At 41.5% G+C, this 18,983-nt stretch overlaps 1 protein-coding gene across 1 annotated transcript in view; it reads right to left on the bottom strand.

Moving 5' to 3' along the window:
* Nucleotides 1-15,972, bottom strand: part of cacng2b (calcium channel, voltage-dependent, gamma subunit 2b) — a gene marked incomplete at its 3' end in the record, with an annotated part of 20,515 nt that extends 4,543 nt beyond the window's left edge. Inside the window, exons 1-3 of the mRNA XM_079840845.1 lie at nucleotides 15,756-15,972; nucleotides 4,365-4,448; nucleotides 3,670-3,810 (exon numbers count right to left, since the gene is read on the bottom strand). Coding sequence (XP_079696971.1) covers nucleotides 3,670-3,810; nucleotides 4,365-4,448; nucleotides 15,756-15,966 — 436 coding nt within the window. The 5' untranslated portion in view covers nucleotides 15,967-15,972. The remainder of the gene's footprint in view (nucleotides 1-3,669; nucleotides 3,811-4,364; nucleotides 4,449-15,755) is intronic.
* Nucleotides 15,973-18,983: the final 3,011 nt, after the last annotated feature.

Genomic DNA, 18,983 nt, shown 5'->3' with positions numbered 1-18,983 from the left:
AAATTTGAAGTTGATATCACAAAAATTGAAGTCCCCATGAGATTTTGTTTAGGGCGCTGTACCAAAAACAGCCACCGGGTGTCACACTTTCCATTGATTGTTTTTTTGATGCATTTTCCTGTAAATTTCTTTCCAAATGTCACTTCCATCACAAAACAGTCCCCAGATATGAACCCTTGAGACTCAGAGCTTTCCGACGATATGTGTCAAGATTAGAAAAGATTTTAATTATAAAGTAGTTAAAATAATTGTTGTGATATGAAACATGACTCCGCCCACTAGGGGGAGGAGCCCGCTAGAAGAATTTAGAGTAACGTTTCCATGGTAACACAATGTCCGATTTCAAGAACAGTGGTCAGAACAGTGTACATGCAACAAAAACACCTTTACAAACCCATTGTACATGTTTTATTGGAAGTAAAATCTATATTAATTATCAAGATTAAATACCAAGTGTCTAAATAATGTGTGTTTTTATCAGTTTTCAGGGCTTGTTTTGTTTGTTTGTTGATTTGAAACAAAAGAATCGTAAATGTTCCGAGAAATGTTCACTAGTTTACATTATATAAACGTAATTTCTGAATGTTCTCAGTTTTTAAAATTGTTTTTTTTAACCCTTTATGGTATGGAGTTGCCATATGGCAACAATTAATATCAATTAATTTCCTTGTTATCCAGGAAAAAAATACAATAAATTGCACTGGGAATTAAAAGGGCGGGCCTTGAGGTAGCCAATGATGTGCTGTGTTTAAGTCACATGACATTTGATCGTCTCTTTCCTCGCTCCAGAAACTGCTCTATTAACCTCATTTCTGATCGTCTCTTCTCAAGGGGGATTTTTTTGCAGCGTCTTTGATAATTAAATTAGATATTTATATATATATCTAATTTTACAGTAAATTAAGAAAATATCAATGTTTCCCCAGTGGAATTGTGCAGTCATATATTTCCCCTTTGGGATTTATGATAGATTGTCGCATCAACAATAGGACTGCAGTTATTTGTTTAAAGTGTTTATCGTAGTAAAGTTGTGTAAGTATGAATACAGCAATATTTCAGTGCAGAGTTAGCTCTTATGTGAGGAGATGATTATAGGGAGTAATCGGGATTGAATGATAGGGATTTATTTTTGGTTTCCATGAGTAACAATAAAAGGCAATGTGCATTTATCCCTCTGGGGTTCTTCATTTATGGGTCACACTCGGGACCTTCGGGTCCATTCATTTCCTATGGGGGTCATTTTTGAGCCGAAGAACCCCAGAGGGTTAAATAGAAAATACAATTATAATTTTATATATGGCAGTTGTGATCTCTTTTGTCTTGTTCAGTTCATTGTGCCCGTGTTAATGCCAACTGCATACATTTTGGCACGTGTGTGTATTTCTTTAGGAATATTTCACCCCCGTTTCCTTTAATAAATCTATTTTACACAAGCAACATGAAATAGTTCCTCTCAGGATCTTTTGGACAAAAATGTCCCCATTGAAACCCATTAAACGGCTAGTTTTACTCCCAGGGCCATTTAACTCTAAAATGATGCAGTCTCTGTTAATTGGCTTTCATTCTGTTGGCAAAGCTTCAAAACATAGATTTTACTGCCATTTTCTCAGGTCTGGCCTAAAGCAAAGACTCGCTTGATTCCTGTTTTCTGCGCCAATTTGATAAATTATGCAGCTGTAATTGTGTGTGTGTAATATTTGAGAGAGAAAATCTCAACTGTAAATCACAAATCCAATCACTGTGACCTCTGAAGCTTTACTGGAATCGAATGAACTGCGCCCAATTACATTTTTACTGAAAGCTCATTTTTTGTGACATACACTATATGAGTAAGCTGTGTAACTCCAGCTCTAGGCCTGCAGACGCTTCTACACACATTAGTGAGAGAATGGGCCGCTCTCAGGAGTGTGTGTGTGTGTGTGTGTGTGTGTGTTCGCTTCTACACACATTAGTGAGAGAATGGCCACTCTCAGGAGTGTGTGTGTGTGTGTGTGTGTGTGTGTTCGCTTCTACACACATTAGTGAGAGAATGGGCCGCTCTCAGGAGTGTGTGTGTGTGTGTGTGTGTGTTCGCTTCTACACACATTAGTGAGAGAATGGGCCGCTCTCAGGAGTGTGTGTGTGTGTGTGTGTGTGTGTGTGTTCGCTTCTACACACATTAGTGAGAGAATGGCCACTCTCAGGAGTGTGTGTGTGTGTGTGTGTGTGTGTGTTCGCTTCTACACACATTAGTGAGAGAATGGGCCGCTCTCAGGAGTGTGTGTGTGTGTGTGTGTGTGTTCGCTTCTACACACATTAGTGAGAGAATGGGCCGCTCTCAGGAGTGTGTGTGTGTGTGTGTGTGTGTGTGTTCGCTTCTACACACATTAGTGAGAGAATGGGCCGCTCTCAGGAGCTCAGAGAACTAAAGCCTGTGCAATAAGACCAAATATTACACTAAATATTCCACACTCAACTGTTAGTGGGATTAGAACAAAGTGGAAGCGATTGGGAACAACAGGAACTCAGCCACAAAGAGCGGGGTCAGCGCATGCTGAGGGTCACAGAGCGGGGTCAGCGCATGCTGAGGGTCACAGAGCGGGGTCAGCGCATGCTGAGGGTCACAGAGCGGGGTCAGCGCATGCTGAGGGTCACAGAGCGGGGTCAGACCGTCACAGAGCGGGGTCAGCTCATGCTGAGGGTCACAGAGCGGGGTCAGCTCATGCTGAGGGTCACAGAGCGGGGTCAGCTCATGCTGAGGGTCACAGAGCGGGGTCAGCGCATGCTGAGGGTCACAGAGCGGGGTCAGCGCATGCTGAGGGTCACAGAGCGGGGTCAGCGCATGCTGAGGGTCACAGAGCGGGGTCAGCGCATGCTGAGGGTCACAGAGCGGGGTCAGCGCATGCTGAGGGTCACAGAGCGGGGTCAGCGCATGCTGAGGGTCACAGAGCGGGGTCAGCACATGCTGAGGGTCACAGAGCGGGGTCAGCGCATGCTGAGGGTCACAGAGCGGGGTCAGCGCATGCTGAGGGTCACAGAGCAGGGTCAGCGCATGCTGAGGGTCACAGAGCGGGGTCAGCGCATGCTGAGGGTCACAGAAGTCGCCAACTTTCTGCAGAGTCAAGAGCTCCAGACCTCCAAACTTCTGTGGCCTTCAGATGAGCTCAAGAACAGTGTGTAGAGCTTCATGGAATGGGTTTCCATGGCCGAGCGGCTCATCCAAGCCTTACATCACCAAGTGCAATGCAAAGCGTGGGATGCAGTGGGGTAAAGTGCGCCGCCACTGGACTCTAGAGCAGTGGAGACGTGTTCTCTGAGTGACCAATCACGCTTCTCTGTCTGACAATCCCATGGACGAGTCTGGGTTTGGTGGTTGCCAGGAGAATGGGACTTGCCTGACTGTATTGTACCAAGTGTAAAGTTTGGTGGAGGGGGGATTATGGGGGTGGGGTTGTTTTGCAGGGGTTAGTTCCAGTGAAAGGAACTCTTAATGCTTCACCAAGACATTTTGGACAATTTCATGCTCCCAACTTTGTGGGCCCAGTTTGGGGACGGCCCCTTCCTGTCCCAGCATGACTGCTCCAGTGCTCAAAGCGTCTCCATAAAGACATGGATGAGGAGTTTGGTGTGGAGGAACTGGACCTATGTTTATACCATCACACACACACACACACACACACACACACTCACCTGCGGATACAAAGAAGATTCCTGCGCTGAGGATGATGTTGTGTCGAGACTTGTAGAACTCGCTGGCGGCGACACAGAGTCCGCCCATGAACAGCAGGATGACACTGAGGATGGGGAAAATACTGGAGGCCCGAACCGCACCTGCACACACACACACACACACACACACACACACACACACACACACACACACACACACACACACACACTGCTGAACGGCACTCATGACCTTCATCATCTGATTGGCACGCATACACACATCCTCCGTTCAGTTCAGATCTGTCTCTCCTTCATCACACACGGCATTATTAATTATTCATGTCCTTCCCTCGACCTCTAATCAAGAGATGTAGAGTGTGTGTGTGTGTGTGTGTGTGTGTGTTTGATACTACAGCATCTGTGTCTCTTTAATTCTGAGGATGAAGAGATGAGGATGAGTGCGGGGCATTTCAGAGTTTTGACCCATATAAACTGCAGAGAAATATTTATAGAAATAAGTGACCTAATTAAACACTTAAAAGAGCAGCAGCAGCTCTGAGCACCAAACCATTATCTGCTCTCTCTCTCTCTCTCTCTCTCTCTCTCTCTCTCTCTCTCTCTCTCTCTCTCTCTCTCTCTCTCTCTCTCTCTCGCTCTCTCTCACGCTCTTCATCTCACCATCATCACACACACACACACACGCATGTTTGACTTACGCAGGAAATACTCTGATGCGTCGGCTTCATAGTCCGCGTCTTCAGGAAAGTGATCGATCTGTTTACACATGCCTTTAAAATTACCTGAGAAAGACAGTCTGACATTAATAACTTGATCAGAAGTGACATTTATAATAATCCTGAGAAATAAATTGTATCCGTTTCCACAGAAATATGAACTGATAATAATCATAAGTGTGTGTTGAGCATCAGATCCTCATATTATCATGATCAGTGAAGGGTCATGTGACACTGAAGACTGGAGTAATGACGATAAATTCAGCAAAACTCTCTCAGGACTACAAATATAAATCAAATAATATGAAATATTAGGTTTGTGAGCGCTGACCTCTGACCCCTGTCACACAATCTCTCTTCCCCTGCACTTCTCTGTACACACACACACACACTCTCTCTCTCTCTCTCTCTCTCTCTCGCTCTCTCTCGCTCTCTCTCTCTCTCTCTCTCTCTCTCTCTCTCTCTCTCTCTCTCTCTCTCTCTCTCTCTCTCGCTCTCTCTCTCTCTCTCTCTCTCTGTTTTGCTGTATGTATGTTGCATAACTGCATTACATAATTCGCTGTTCTCCACACGTGAGTGTGTGTGAGAGAGTGTAAGTGATTAGGAGTGTGTCTGACAGGATTACCCCTATTCCACTGATCTCTGAGATCAAACACACACACACACACACACACACACACACACACACACACACACACACACACACACACACACACACACACACACGTCACTAATATCTGTAGGATGAAGCAGCATGTATGCTTCAGTCCTGATGACATCATCAGATGATGCACAAACACTGCCATTCCCAGCATTTGTGAAGAATCAGATATAGTGAGACAGACAGACAGACAGACAGACAGACAGACAGACAGACAGACGGGTATTGAGATGTTTCCAGCTCCACTGAGGACATTTCACACCCGCTGAAAGGTGACGACACATCCACACAGGGCCAGTGTGTGTGTGTGTGTGTGTGTGTGTGTGTGTGTGTGTGTCGTCACCTTTCAGTGGGTGTGAAATGTCCTCAGTGGAGCTGGAAACATCTCAATACCCGTCTGTCTGTCTGTCTGTCTGTCTGTCTGTCTGTCTGTCTGTCTGTCTGTCAGCAGCTCTGTCTCATGCTAATACAACAGCCTCACTGCATCATCACCTGTCTCACTACATCATCTCACTGCATCATCACCTGTCTCACTGCATCATCACCTGTCTCACTACATCATCACCGATCTCACTGCATCATCACCTGTCTCACTACATCATCACCGGTCTCACTGCATCATCACCTGTCTCACTGCATCATCACCTGTCTCACTGCATCATCACCTGTCTTGCATCATCACCTGTCTCACTGCATCATCATCTGTCTCACTGCATCACCCGTCTCACTGCATCATCACCTGTCTCACTGCAGCATCACCTGTCTCACTGCATCATCACCCTTCTCACTGCATCGTCACCCGTCTCACTGCATCATCACCTGTCTCACTGCATCATCACCCTTCTCACTGCATCATCACCCGTCTCACTGCATCGTCACCCTTCTCACTGCATCATCACCCTTCTCACTGCATCATCACCCTTCTCACTGCATCGTCACCCGTCTCACTGCATCATCACCTGTCTCACTGCATCATCACCTGTCTCACTGCATCATCACCTGTCTCACTGCATCATCACCTGTCTCACTGCATCATCACCCTTCTCACTGTATCATCACCTGTCTCACTGCATCACCCGTCTCACTGCATCATCACCTGTCTCACTGCATCATCTCACTGCATCATCACCTGTCTCACTGCATCATCACCTGTCTCACTGCATCATCACCTGTCTCACTACATCATCTCACTGCATCATCACCTGTCTCACTGCATCATCTCACTGCATCATCACCTGTCTCACTGCATCATCTCACTGCATCATCACCTGTCTCACTGCATCATCTCACTGCATCATCACCCGTCTCACTACATCATCACCTGTCTCACTGCATCATCACCCGTCTCACTGCATCATCACCCGTCTCACTGCATCATCACCTGTCTCACTGCATCATCACCCTTCTCACTGTATCATCACCCGTCTCACTGCATCATCACCTGTCTCACTGCATCATCACCCTTCTCACTGTATCATCACCCGTCTCACTGCATCATCACCTGTCTCACTGCATCATCACCTGTCTCACTGCATCATCACCCTTCTCACTGTATCATCACCTGTCTCACTGCATCAGTGAGACAGACAGACAGACAGACAGACAGACAGACGGGTATTGAGATGTTTCCAGCTCCACTGAGGACATTTCACACCCGCTGAAAGGTGACGACCACACAGGGCCAGTGTGTGTGTGTGTGTGTGTGTGTTTGAGTGTGTGTGTGTGTGTGTGTGTGTGTGTGTGTGTGTGTGTGTGTGTGTGTGTGTGTGTGTGTGTGTGTGTGTGTGTGTGTGTGTGTGTGTGAGTGTGTGTGTGTGTGTGTGTGTGAGAGTGTGTGTGTGTGTGTGTGTGTGAGAGTGTGTGTGTGTGTGTGAGTGTGTGTGTGTGTGTGTGTGTGTGTGTGTGTGTGTGTGAGTGTGTGTGTGTGTGTGTGTGTGAGAGTGTGTGTGTGTGTGTGTGTGTGAGAGTGTGTGTGTGTGTGTGAGTGTGTGTGTGTGTGTGTGTGTGTCTCCTCTGACACAGATGTCGATGAGCTCATTTTGATGGTCTCCCGCTGGATCAGACCCAGAGCTCGTCCCTGAACACACACATCAGCAATAAAGGAGAGAACGAGCGAGTGGCCTCATTTACATCTGCAACAACTAATCAATAAAATCAATAACCAATACAAATAATGTGCACGGAAACGAGAGCGGTAACTGTAACTGGATATCAATGTGATGATGAAGAAAGGATGAAGGAATGATGAAGGAATGATGAAGAAAGGATGAAGGAATGATGAAGAAAGGATGAAGGAATGATGAAGGAATGATGAAGGAATGATGAAGGAATGATGAAGGAATGATGAAGGAATGACGGAGGAGTGAATGTGTGAAACTCTTACAGTTTTTCTCGATTGCTAAGACACATTTCTTGAAAGCTGCTCTGCTTTTCTCTAAACTGTGAACACAAAACCCAATTTTCAAGCTACATTCACAAAACCTCAGACTCTTCTTTCAAAACCAAACTTTCACCTCAAAACAGTTCAATCTGTGCTCAAAACTGAACTATGTTGTCAAATCGTGCCCCGCGTCAATCAAAATTAAAAACACTGCTGAACAGTCACTAAACACTACGAAGAAAAATAGAAAACACAATGCTCAGGACATGAAGCTGGAGAAATACATGTTTATTGTTCACTGTAGGCTAAATGCATGTTGCAAAACAAACAAAAAAACCTGTTCATTTAGCACTTGGACAAAAAGACAAAACAGAAATCTTATGCGTTTGCCACTTGTGTACAGTAAGCCCATGTGAAAATAAAGTACAAAAATATACATGAAATACTCGGCCTACGAACAGTTAGACCAACCCTCCATTACAATACTACAGTATATGGTACAGTGGTGTACTGAAACATATATTTACTTACAGTATACTGTGGGACAGTATATAGTATGTCATACAGTAATTGCTGTCAACATTTACATACTGTACTATAATGTCAAAAAAAGGTAATTACCTGTTCTCTTCTCTAAATCTCTGGATTATGGTGGACACAGTGAATCTACGGATGTTTGGTTGTACCTTTTGTCCAGCCTCCCTCATGCTCATACATGGACAAGAACATGGTCAATTACAGTAGCTCTGATTTCATCAGGAATTACTGTTCTTTGTCTTCGCTGATCTCCTCGACCACCTCAACCTCCTCGACCTCCTTGACCTCCTTGACCTCCTCGACCTCCTTGACCTCCTCTCACACAAACTCTTCCTCTCAGATTTCTATCCATTGTAGGGCCTCACAAACCAGTGCTCTCTGAACTGCTGACTGTATATGTTCCCTCACATCATTAGCCACAAGTGTGATCAACTTTGAGTTGTTGTGTTCAAGTGGTGACATCTGTGCTTTAATTGTGTTTGACTTTTGTCACCTGTGCTCACCCTTATACAGCACAGGTGCATCACAATGAAAATGTGTTGACAAGTTGTGTCGAAACAGGTGAAAAGTGCTTATGGTTTTGCCAAAAGAGTGATTGATTCAATCAGAGGGTTCAGGCAACTGAGCATTTGGTTCAGACAATAGGGTTTAGTGTTTTAGCAATTGAGAAAAACTGTAGTCAAATAAATAAAGTGAGAGATTAGTCAATTACCAAAATGCTAGACCTGCTAAACCACCCATTTGGCCTGTATCCATAGCAACTGAGGGGTCAAAGGTTAAAAGCTTTATCTGCGAATCTCCAGGGAGAGATGAAACCATCCTGATCTCAGACCTCTTCAGACCAGAGAGAGAGAGAGAGAGAGAGAGAGAGAGACAGAGAGAGAGAGAGAGAGATAGAGAGAGAGACAGAGAGAGAGAGAGAGAGAGAGAGAGAGAGAGAGAGAGAGAGAGAGAGAGAGAGAGAGAGAGAGAGAGAGAGAGAGAGAGAGAGAGAGAGAGAGAGAGAGAGAGAGAGAGATGTGTGTCTTCATAATGAAATGATTCCCACTGCTCGTCATGAGATCCTTGAAGCTGATTGGCTGATTCTTTTACTTATTTATAAACACGCAGAATCCTTATTCCTACTATAATATATAGTAAAGTGTCATTTATTCCTGTGATCAAAGCTGAATTTATCATCATTACTCCAGTCTTCGGTGTCACATGACCCTTCACTGATCATTCTCATATGATGCTCAACACACACTTATGATTATTATCAGTTCATATTTCTGTGGAAACCATCATACATTTCATTAACAGCGTAAGTATCATTTCTGCAGCTCTACTCCATGACAGAATAAACTGACATTTAAATCAAACCTGGCCACACGAGAGCACAGAGAATGTGAGGTCAGCGAGGTCACACAGGTCAGAGGTCACCGCTGACAGTGACACAACAGGCCATCAAGCGGCCCCGAGGACACTCGTGCTCCAGCTGACCACAAAAGAGATTGACCCTCCGCAGAATTGTCACAGAAAGAGTCAGGGGACGTATTATACACGATAGCACATGATGCATAACTGGTGTAGAACGCTGTGTCAAGGTTCTCTCAACGTTATCAACAAACGTTCTTCCAGTAACGTTAATAGAACTTTACTAGTTACTTGAAAAAAGTAATTGGATTACCTAACTTGCGTTACTTTACTAGTTACTTGAAAAAAGTAATCGGATTACCTAACTTGCGTTACTTTACTAGTTACTTGAAAAAAGTAATCGGATTACATAACTTGTGTTACTTTACTAGTTACTTGAAAAAAGTAATCGGATTACATAACTTGCGTTACTTTACTAGTTACTTGAAAAAAGTAATCGGATTACATAACTTGCGTTACTTTACTAGTTACTTGAAAAAAGTAATCGGATTACATAACTTGCGTTACTTTACTAGTTACTTGAAAAAAGTAATCGGATTACATAACTTGCGTTACTTTACTAGTTACTTGAAAAAAGTAATCGGATTACATAACTTGCATTACTTTACTAGTTACTTGAAAAAAGTAATCGGATTACATAACTTGCGTTACTTTACTAGTTACTTGAAAAAAGTAATCGGATTACATAACTTGCGTTACTTTACTAGTTACTTGAAAAAACTTGTGCTACTTTAATAGTTACTTGAAAAAACTTGTGTTACTTTACTAGTTACTTGAAAAAAGTAATCGGATTACATAACGTGTTACTTTACTAGTTACTTGAAAAAACTTGTGTTACTTTACTAGTTACTTGAAAAAAGTAATTGGATTACATAATTTGTGTTACTTTACTAGTTACTTAAAAAAAGTAATTGGAGTACATAACTTGTGTTACTTAACTAGTTACTTGTAAAAAGTAATCGGAGTACATAATTTGTGTTACTTTACTAGTTACTTGAAAAAGTAATTGGATTACATAACTTGTGTTACTTTACTAGTTACTTAAAAAAAGTAATCGGAGTACATAACTTGTGTTACTTTACTAGTTACTTGAAAAAAACTTGCGTTACTTTACTAGTTACTTGAAAAAACTTGTGTTACTTTACTAGTTACTTGGAAAAAGTAATCAGAGTACATAACTTGTGTTACTTTACTAGTTACTTGAAAAAAACTTGCGTTACTTTACTAGTTACTTGAAAAAAGTAATCGGAGTACATAACTTGTGTTACTTTACTAGTTACATGAAAAAAACTTGCGTTACTTTACTAGTTACTTGAAAAAACTTGTGTTACATTACTAGTTACTTGAAAAAAGTAATCGGATTACATAACTTGCGTTACTTTACTAGTTACTTGAAAAAATTTGTGTTACTTTACTAGTTACTTGAAAAAAGTAATCGGATTACATAACTTGTGTTACTTTACTAGTTACTTGAAAAAAACTTGCGTTACTTTACTAGTTACTTGAAAAAAACTTGCGTTACTTTACTAGTTACTTGAAAAACTTGTGTTACTTTACTAGTTACTTGAAAAAAGTAATCGGATTACATAACTTGTGTTACTTTACTAGTTACTTGAAAAAAACTTGCGTTACTTTACTAGTTACTTGAAAAAAACTTGTGTTACTTTACTAGTTACTTGAAAAAAGTAATTGGATTACATAATTTGTGTTGCTTTACTAGTTACTTAAAAAAAGTAATCGGAGTACATAACTTGTGTTACTTAACTAGTTACTTGAAAAAAGTAATCGGAGTACATAATTTGTGTTACTTTACTAGTTACTTGAAAAAGTAATTGGATTACATAACTTGTGTTACTTTACTAGTTACTTAAAAAAAGTAATCGGAGTACATAACTTGTGTTACTTTACTAGTTACTTGAAAAAAACTTGCGTTACTTTACTAGTTACTTGAAAAAACTTGTGTTACTTTACTAGTTACTTGGAAAAAGTAATCAGAGTACATAACTTGTGTTACTTTACTAGTTACTTGAAAAAAACTTGCGTTACTTTACTAGTTACTTGAAAAAAGTAATTGGAGTACATAACTTGTTTTACTTTACTAGTTACTTGAAAAAAAGTAATCGGAGTACATAACTTGTGTTACTTTACTAGTTACTTGAAAAAAAGTAATCGGAGTACATAACTTGTGTTACTTTACTAGTTACTTGAAAAAAACTTGCGTTACTTTACTAGTTACTTGAAAAAAGTAATCGGAGTACATAACTTGTGTTACTTTACTAGTTACTTGAAAAAAACTTGCGTTACTTTACTAGTTACTTGAAAAAAGTAATCGGAGTACATAACTTGTGTTACTTTACTAGTTACTTGAAAAAAACTTGCGTTACTTTACTAGTTACTTGAAAAAACTTGTGTTACATTACTAGTTACTTGAAAAAAGTAATCGGATTACATAACTTGCGTTACTTTACTAGTTACTTGAAAAAATTTGTGTTACTTTACTAGTTACTTGAAAAAAGTAATCGGATTACATAACTTGTGTTACTTTACTAGTTATTTGAAAAAAACTTGCGTTACTTTACTAGTTACTTGAAAAAAACTTGCGTTACTTTACTAGTTACTTGAAAAAACGTGTTACTTTACTAGTTGCTTGAAAAAAGTAATCGGATTACATAACTTGTGTTACTTTACTAGTTACTTGAAAAAAACTTGCGTTACTTTACTAGTTACTTGAAAAAAACTTGCGTTTCTTTACTAGTTACTTGAAAAAAACTTGTTACTTTACTAGTTACTTGAAAAAAGTAATCGGATTACATAATGTGTTACTTTACTAGTAACTTGAAAAAAGTAATCGGAGTACATAACTTGCGTTAATTGTACTGCGACAAAAGTAACTAAGATATTTTGTTATAAGTTGTAAGTAATGCATAACTTTACTAGTTACTCTCAAAGTTATGAATAAATGTTCTTCCGGTAACGTTAATAGAACATTCGTTCAATGTAATCTGGTCTTTCATAATGTTCTCAAAACGTTATCACACACACATGTATTCATCGTTCATGGAACGTTTCAGTTGGACATTTTTTTTAAATGTTTCGGAGCGTTCAGAGAACATAAAAAACGGGACATTTTGTGTGTTTAGAAATAACGTTTCCATAACGTAAAGAGAACAATAGCCAAACATGAGCTGTGAATATTTTACCGTTTGGTTTGTTTCATTATTATGATCACACATGGTTCATGTTCGGACACCAAAGACATGCATGTGCTGCTTTACATAATAAACAAACCATCAATTACTCAGTTCTGCACATTAAACCAAGAGATCACTAAACATAAGACAGGAAATGAAAAGACAAGTGGTGCTGAATACTAATCCTTCCCTCTGACTAATGTTTCTGAAATAAACCAGAAATGAATGAGAATAAACTGGAGTCGGGCTTCACTGATCAGATTCGTCATATGAACCCGCAAAGTGTGTGTGAGGCTCACAAAGACTAAGACAAAACTCAGAATTGAGAGATAAAAGTTTCCTATTTTATGTTTTATTGTTCCTTGGCTTCCACTGTATTCTTACAGCCAAAAACCTAAATGGTACAGCCCGTTCTGCACATAATTCTTTGGTGTTTTCTGTGCAAGTATTCATTAATATTTTAAACCCTCATATCTGAACACGGCAGACACTGAACCGGCTGCGGAGACTCTGATTGACAGCTGTCAATCACACTGTGCATCAAACAGGAAGTGTGTGTTTAAATCAGTGTGTCATTTCAGAGGTGAAATGTGTAAGAATCATTAAAAGGACATTAAAGCATCACTATTGTCATCTCTAGAGCTGAATTGAACTTGTTTCATCATATGTTAAAGGCACAGTGTGTAATTTTCCGTCTCTTTTTCAAGTCAAAGGCGTGTCTTGACTCTTGAGTGGGCGGAGCTTTAATTCTGCCGCGAGCGCTTCTTCCGCTCATGTGTGTGTAACGCAACTCTGTTTGATCCTCTCACACACATGTGAGTGTGTTAAAGTGATGTTGTAATGCTACTATGAGACACTTGTTCACACTGCAGTGAGCGAGATCATATGAGGCAGTAAAACATGGCATTCTGGGTAAATCAACAACAGCAGATTTACACAATCAGACTAACTGTGTTGAGCTGGAGAACAATGAGGAGTTTCTGTCCATCAATGATCCAAACAGTGTCTAATAAAACACATCAGATATTAAAGCACCGCTAGTGTTGCCATGGTTACTACACAATAACACCGGGGGATGATGTCACTGATAGGCGAAGCACACACACACTAACCCTCCTGGTTAAAATCACTGGATTTAAACATTCTTGGAAACATTTGGGATAAAGTCAACACAATATATAACACTGATCTAGTGGCTTTGGGATATTTTAATCCACATATCTATCTTACATATTGTGCCTTTAATGAGCTATATACAGATATTGAACTGAATCTGAAGTTTTTCTCATATTTGATTAGATTATTTTCCTGTTTATTACTGTGAAATCAATCTGAATTATATGAAGCACTATTGAAATGAAGCCTTCTGAAGATTCTCAGTGAATAATGACTTAAACATGGACCCGTTTCTCACACACAACTGTCACATGACTTCGCTGACGAATATATGTTCTAAGAACGTTTTACTAACGGAACGTTAAGTTATGAAAACGTATGTTCTCAAAACGCCTATGTTTTAAAATCGTTTTCTCTTGGTTATGAGAACGTTAATGGAACGTTCCATTGTATCATTCTTCAAACATTATGGGATGTTACTTTAGAATGTTCTCTGAACGTTCCATGAGCGATGTATAAATGATGTTTTTGTGCAAACATTCTGAGAACATTATTAAAGACCAAATAACACTGAACGAACGTTCTTTTAACGTTACTGGAAGAACGTTTGTTCATAACGTTGAGAGAACCTTGACAAAATGTTCCCTTTTAGCTGGGGAGTCATATAGACTAAGGTGATGCTTTTATCGTACTCTGTGTTCAGTTACTTTTAAAAGTAACGTGTTACTCTCTAAAAAAAGTAACTGCCATTACTTAGTTACTTTTCATGTCAAGTGATGTGTTGTGTTACTTTTCCTCACCTGGGATGAGCTTGCTTTGTTTTTTAATAATAACAAAGTTATATTTTTGGCAAATGTTAATGCCCTTTCACACCAAAAGTGAACTGAGTAATAAATGCAGATTCACGCGTGTACAGTAGAGGGCGCAGCTTAAACAAACCTTTCAGCCGTGCTGTCGTTCTGCATCGTAGAAGAATAGGATGAACGAGAAGAAATGAAACACAAATGTGATGTCTGTATTTGTGTAATTTAACATTTACCTACTTGTTTGCGTAATATTCTGAGTTTGCATTTCACTGTTTTTATTCCTTTTGAGGAATGCTGAATGTTTTTTTGTGCTATATTAAGATCATGTTCACACAACTCTCAACATGAGGACAATCAGACAATACATGCGAGAACAAAGTAACTTGTGTTACTTATTTAAAAAGGTAACTAGGATATTTTGTCCATTTAAAAGTAATGCGCTACATTACTAGTTACATGAAAAAGTAATCAGATTACCTACTTGCGTTATTTTACTAGTTACTTAAAAAAAAGTAATCGGATTACGTACTTGCGTTATTTTACTAGTTACTTGAAAAAGTAATCGGATTACGTAATTTACGTTTCTTTACTAGTTACTTGAAAAAAGTAATCGGATTACGTACTTGCGTTATTTTACTAGTCACTTGAAAAAGTATTGGATTACGTAACTTGGGTTATTTTACTAGTTACTTGAAAAAGTAATCGGATTACATACTTGCGCTACTTTATTAGTTACTTGAAAAAGTATCGGATTACGTAATTTGGGTGATATTACTGGTTACTTGAAAAAGTATCGGATTACGTAACTTGGGTGAATTTACTAGTTACTTGAAAAAGTATCGGATTACGTACTTGTGTTATTTTACTAGCTACTTGAAAAAGTAATCGGATTACATAACTTGCGTTTCTTTACTAGTTACACATAATTTGTGTTATTTGTAGTGCGAAAAAGTAACTAAGATATTTTGTTGTAAATTTAAAAGTAATGTGTTACTTTAGTAGTTACTTCGAAAAAAGTAATCGGATTACGTTCTTGCGTTACTTTACTAGTTACTTGGAAAAAAGTATCGGATTACGTAACTTGCGTTACTTTACTAGTTACTTGAAAAAGTAATCAGATTACGTTCTTGCGTTACTTTACTAGTTACTTGGAAAAAAGTATCGGATTACGTAACTTGTGTTACTTGTAATGCGTTACCCAGATTATAGGCTATAAAGATGCGTAACAACGGCGGGATTGCGAGCGATTCTTCGCGGAGCTCCTACCTTCCAGACAGCACGTCCTCCACAGGCCCGAGTGGGTCATCACCTCCTCGTTTTTCTTGCCGGTCTCGTTCTCGTTACTACTCTTTATTTTGCACACGCCGCGCGAGTACAGCCAATAGTCCGTCCCCACAGCGATGGTCATCAGACTGAAGGCGGCGAAAGCGCCCACCGTGGTCAGGAGCATCTGCACCCCGCGCTCAAACACTCCCATGTTGCCGCATTCTACGAAAGGGGAGCCCCCTTTCCTCTTGATGTATAGGAAGTAAATATTTGTAAATTTAAGGGGACAAAGTAAGGAGAAACGTGGAGCCTGAGAGAGCGAACAGGGCCCTAGAGGAGTTGGAGCCAACAAAGGGCCGATGAATTGACCGAGAAGGAAGACAAACGTGCCGGTCACTTCAACCTGGACCTACATACTAACTCAACTGATTATGATTGACTTGAGTGACACTCAGTGGGGAACTGAACGTTCTGCCATTCATCTTCACTCATTCTGGCCTGATCCAGCTGATCCAGCGCGAGCCTGATGAAGGTTCCTGGAGAAAATCACAATCCCTCACGTTCCCAAACCGCTGCCGGTCGAGCGGTGGCGTGCGCGTGTCCCCGGTGCCGCTGTCCGCGCGCACATCCATGAATCTATTCCAACAATGAGCGATTAAAACCGATCCAAGTGCTTAACAAACCAGTCTGGGCTTCAGATTAAGATTAGACGTCGATTAAATCAATCCATCCCGGTGATGATGATGATGATGATCAAAGAAACGAGCGGTTGAAAATTAAAGGATAGAGGATCACACGTTTGGCTTTTTCCTAAAATTCTGATCCCCGGTTTCCATAGGTGGCCTTTATATCGTCGAGCGAGAATGTCCGTGAGGAAAAGAGCGACCGACCATCACGCGACATGAATCCGGTCGCGCGCGCTCCACCGCAGCCCTGCTGTTCTCCGGTCCGCCGAACCGGTCACATCACACCCGGTGGCCGATCCGCAGCCCACCCGCTCCATAAACGACACGTACAAGTGAAAAAAAAAAAAAAAACGAATCACGACGGATGAATAAAACCCCCTCACCGACTCACCGATCGCTCCTCCTCGCGCCCGCCGCGCGCTCCTCTCACGGCGCTGGGAATGAAAGGGTCAGTCGGGAACATCAGATTTTACTCCCTCTTTCTGCTCGGGATCGGGTTCCAGCAGATGGAGGTGTGTGTGTGTGTGTGTGTGTGTGTGTGTGTGTGTGTGTGTGTGTGTGTGTGTGTGTGTGTGTAGTGCCGCTTGTTGCTGCAAACGAGAAACACTTACACACTTCACATCTACAAGGTTTAATGTAGAAACCTCAAGCATCCCATAATTCCACTAGTGTAGATGTGATTCCTCATGTGTGAGAAACGTGTTCCTCATTCTGGGAACGTGTTTGTGCTTTTAGATGTGAGATGTGAAGCGCTTCCTCCGTGTGTCTAGTGAAGTTGACCGTAGACTGATGAATGGTGCTGAAGCTGACGGATGCTGCTGTTGCCAAGGCGACTGTCTCCCTCTTGCGATGGATTCAGCATTAGAGATGTTTTCTACCGCACAACTATTAACCTTCGTTAACATGTCATCAGTAGATGTGCTAGCACTCTTTACTATAATCACTGCTCAGATGTCTCAGATGAGAGAGAGAGAGAGAGAGAGAGAGAGAGAGAGAGACGCGACACTCAGATCGAAGGACACACTTTACATTCAGGGCGGCAAACACGCCGAGCCGCCAGTGCGGCATTGAGAGGGAGAGATCAAGAAGATTTATGAGTTTAGAATACAATGCGGTGACGTAACACGAGAGGAGGCTTCTGATTGGCTGTGGCTGTGGCTGATGGTGCTGCAGATGATGTGTTTGTGTTCCTCATGTCTCACACTCACACACTCACGCATACACACACACACACACACACACACACACACACACACGCTCACACTCACACTCACACACACACACACACACACACACACACACACACACACACACACACACACACACACACACACACACACACACACACACACACACACACACACACACACACACACACACACACACACACACACACACACACACACACACACACACACACACACACACACACACACACACACACACACACACACACACACACACACACACACACACACACACACACACTAGAGGTGTGTTCTTGTGAAGACATTTTATTGGTCCTCGCGAGATGAACAGGCTTATAAATCGGCCAAAACGTGTTCACTGATATAGTAAAACAAATGTGTGTGTGTGGAGCTCTCATATTCATTTATGCATTTGGCAGATGCTTTTATCCAAAGTGACTTACAATAGCCAATCATCAGTTCATGCATTTAACCCAAGACTTCAGTGCCACGATTGTGTGTTTGAGCTACAGGACACACTGACCAACAGACACACTGACCAACAGACACACTGACCAACAGACAGAGACACACTGACCAACAGACACACTGACCAACAGACAGAGACACACTGACCAACAGACACACTGACCAACAGACACACTGACCAACAGACACACTAACCAACAGACAGAGACACACTGACCAACAGACACACTGACCAACAGACAGAGACACACTGACCAACAGACACACTGACCAACAGACAGAGACACACTGACCAACAGACACACTGACCAACAGACACACTGACCAACAGACACACTAACCAACAGACAGAGACACACTGACCAACAGACACACTGACCAACAGACAGAGACACACTGACCAACAGACACACTGACCAACAGACAGAGACACACTGACCAATAGACACACTGACCAACAGACAGAGACACACTGACCAACAGACAGAGACACACTGACCAACAGACACACTGACCAACAGACACACTGACCAACAGACACACTGACCAACAGACACACTGACCAACAGACAGAGACACACTGACCAACAGACACACTGACCAACAGACAGAGACACACTGACCAACAGACAGAGACACACTGACCAACAGACACACTGACCAACAGACACACTGACCAACAGACACAGACACACTGACCAACAGACAGAGACACACTGACCAACAGACAGAGACACACTGACCAACAGACAGAAACACACTGAGCAACAGACACACTGACCAACAGACAGAGACACACTGACCGACAGACAGAAACACACTGACCAACAGACAGAGACACACTGACCAACAGACAGAGACACACT

Source organism: Gobio gobio, assembly GCF_949357685.1.
Source record: "Gobio gobio genome assembly, chromosome: 17".
Lineage (NCBI taxonomy): Eukaryota > Metazoa > Chordata > Actinopteri > Cypriniformes > Gobionidae > Gobio > Gobio gobio.
Note: the sequence above shows the minus strand (reverse complement) of the source record. Positions and strands in the feature narration are given on the sequence as shown.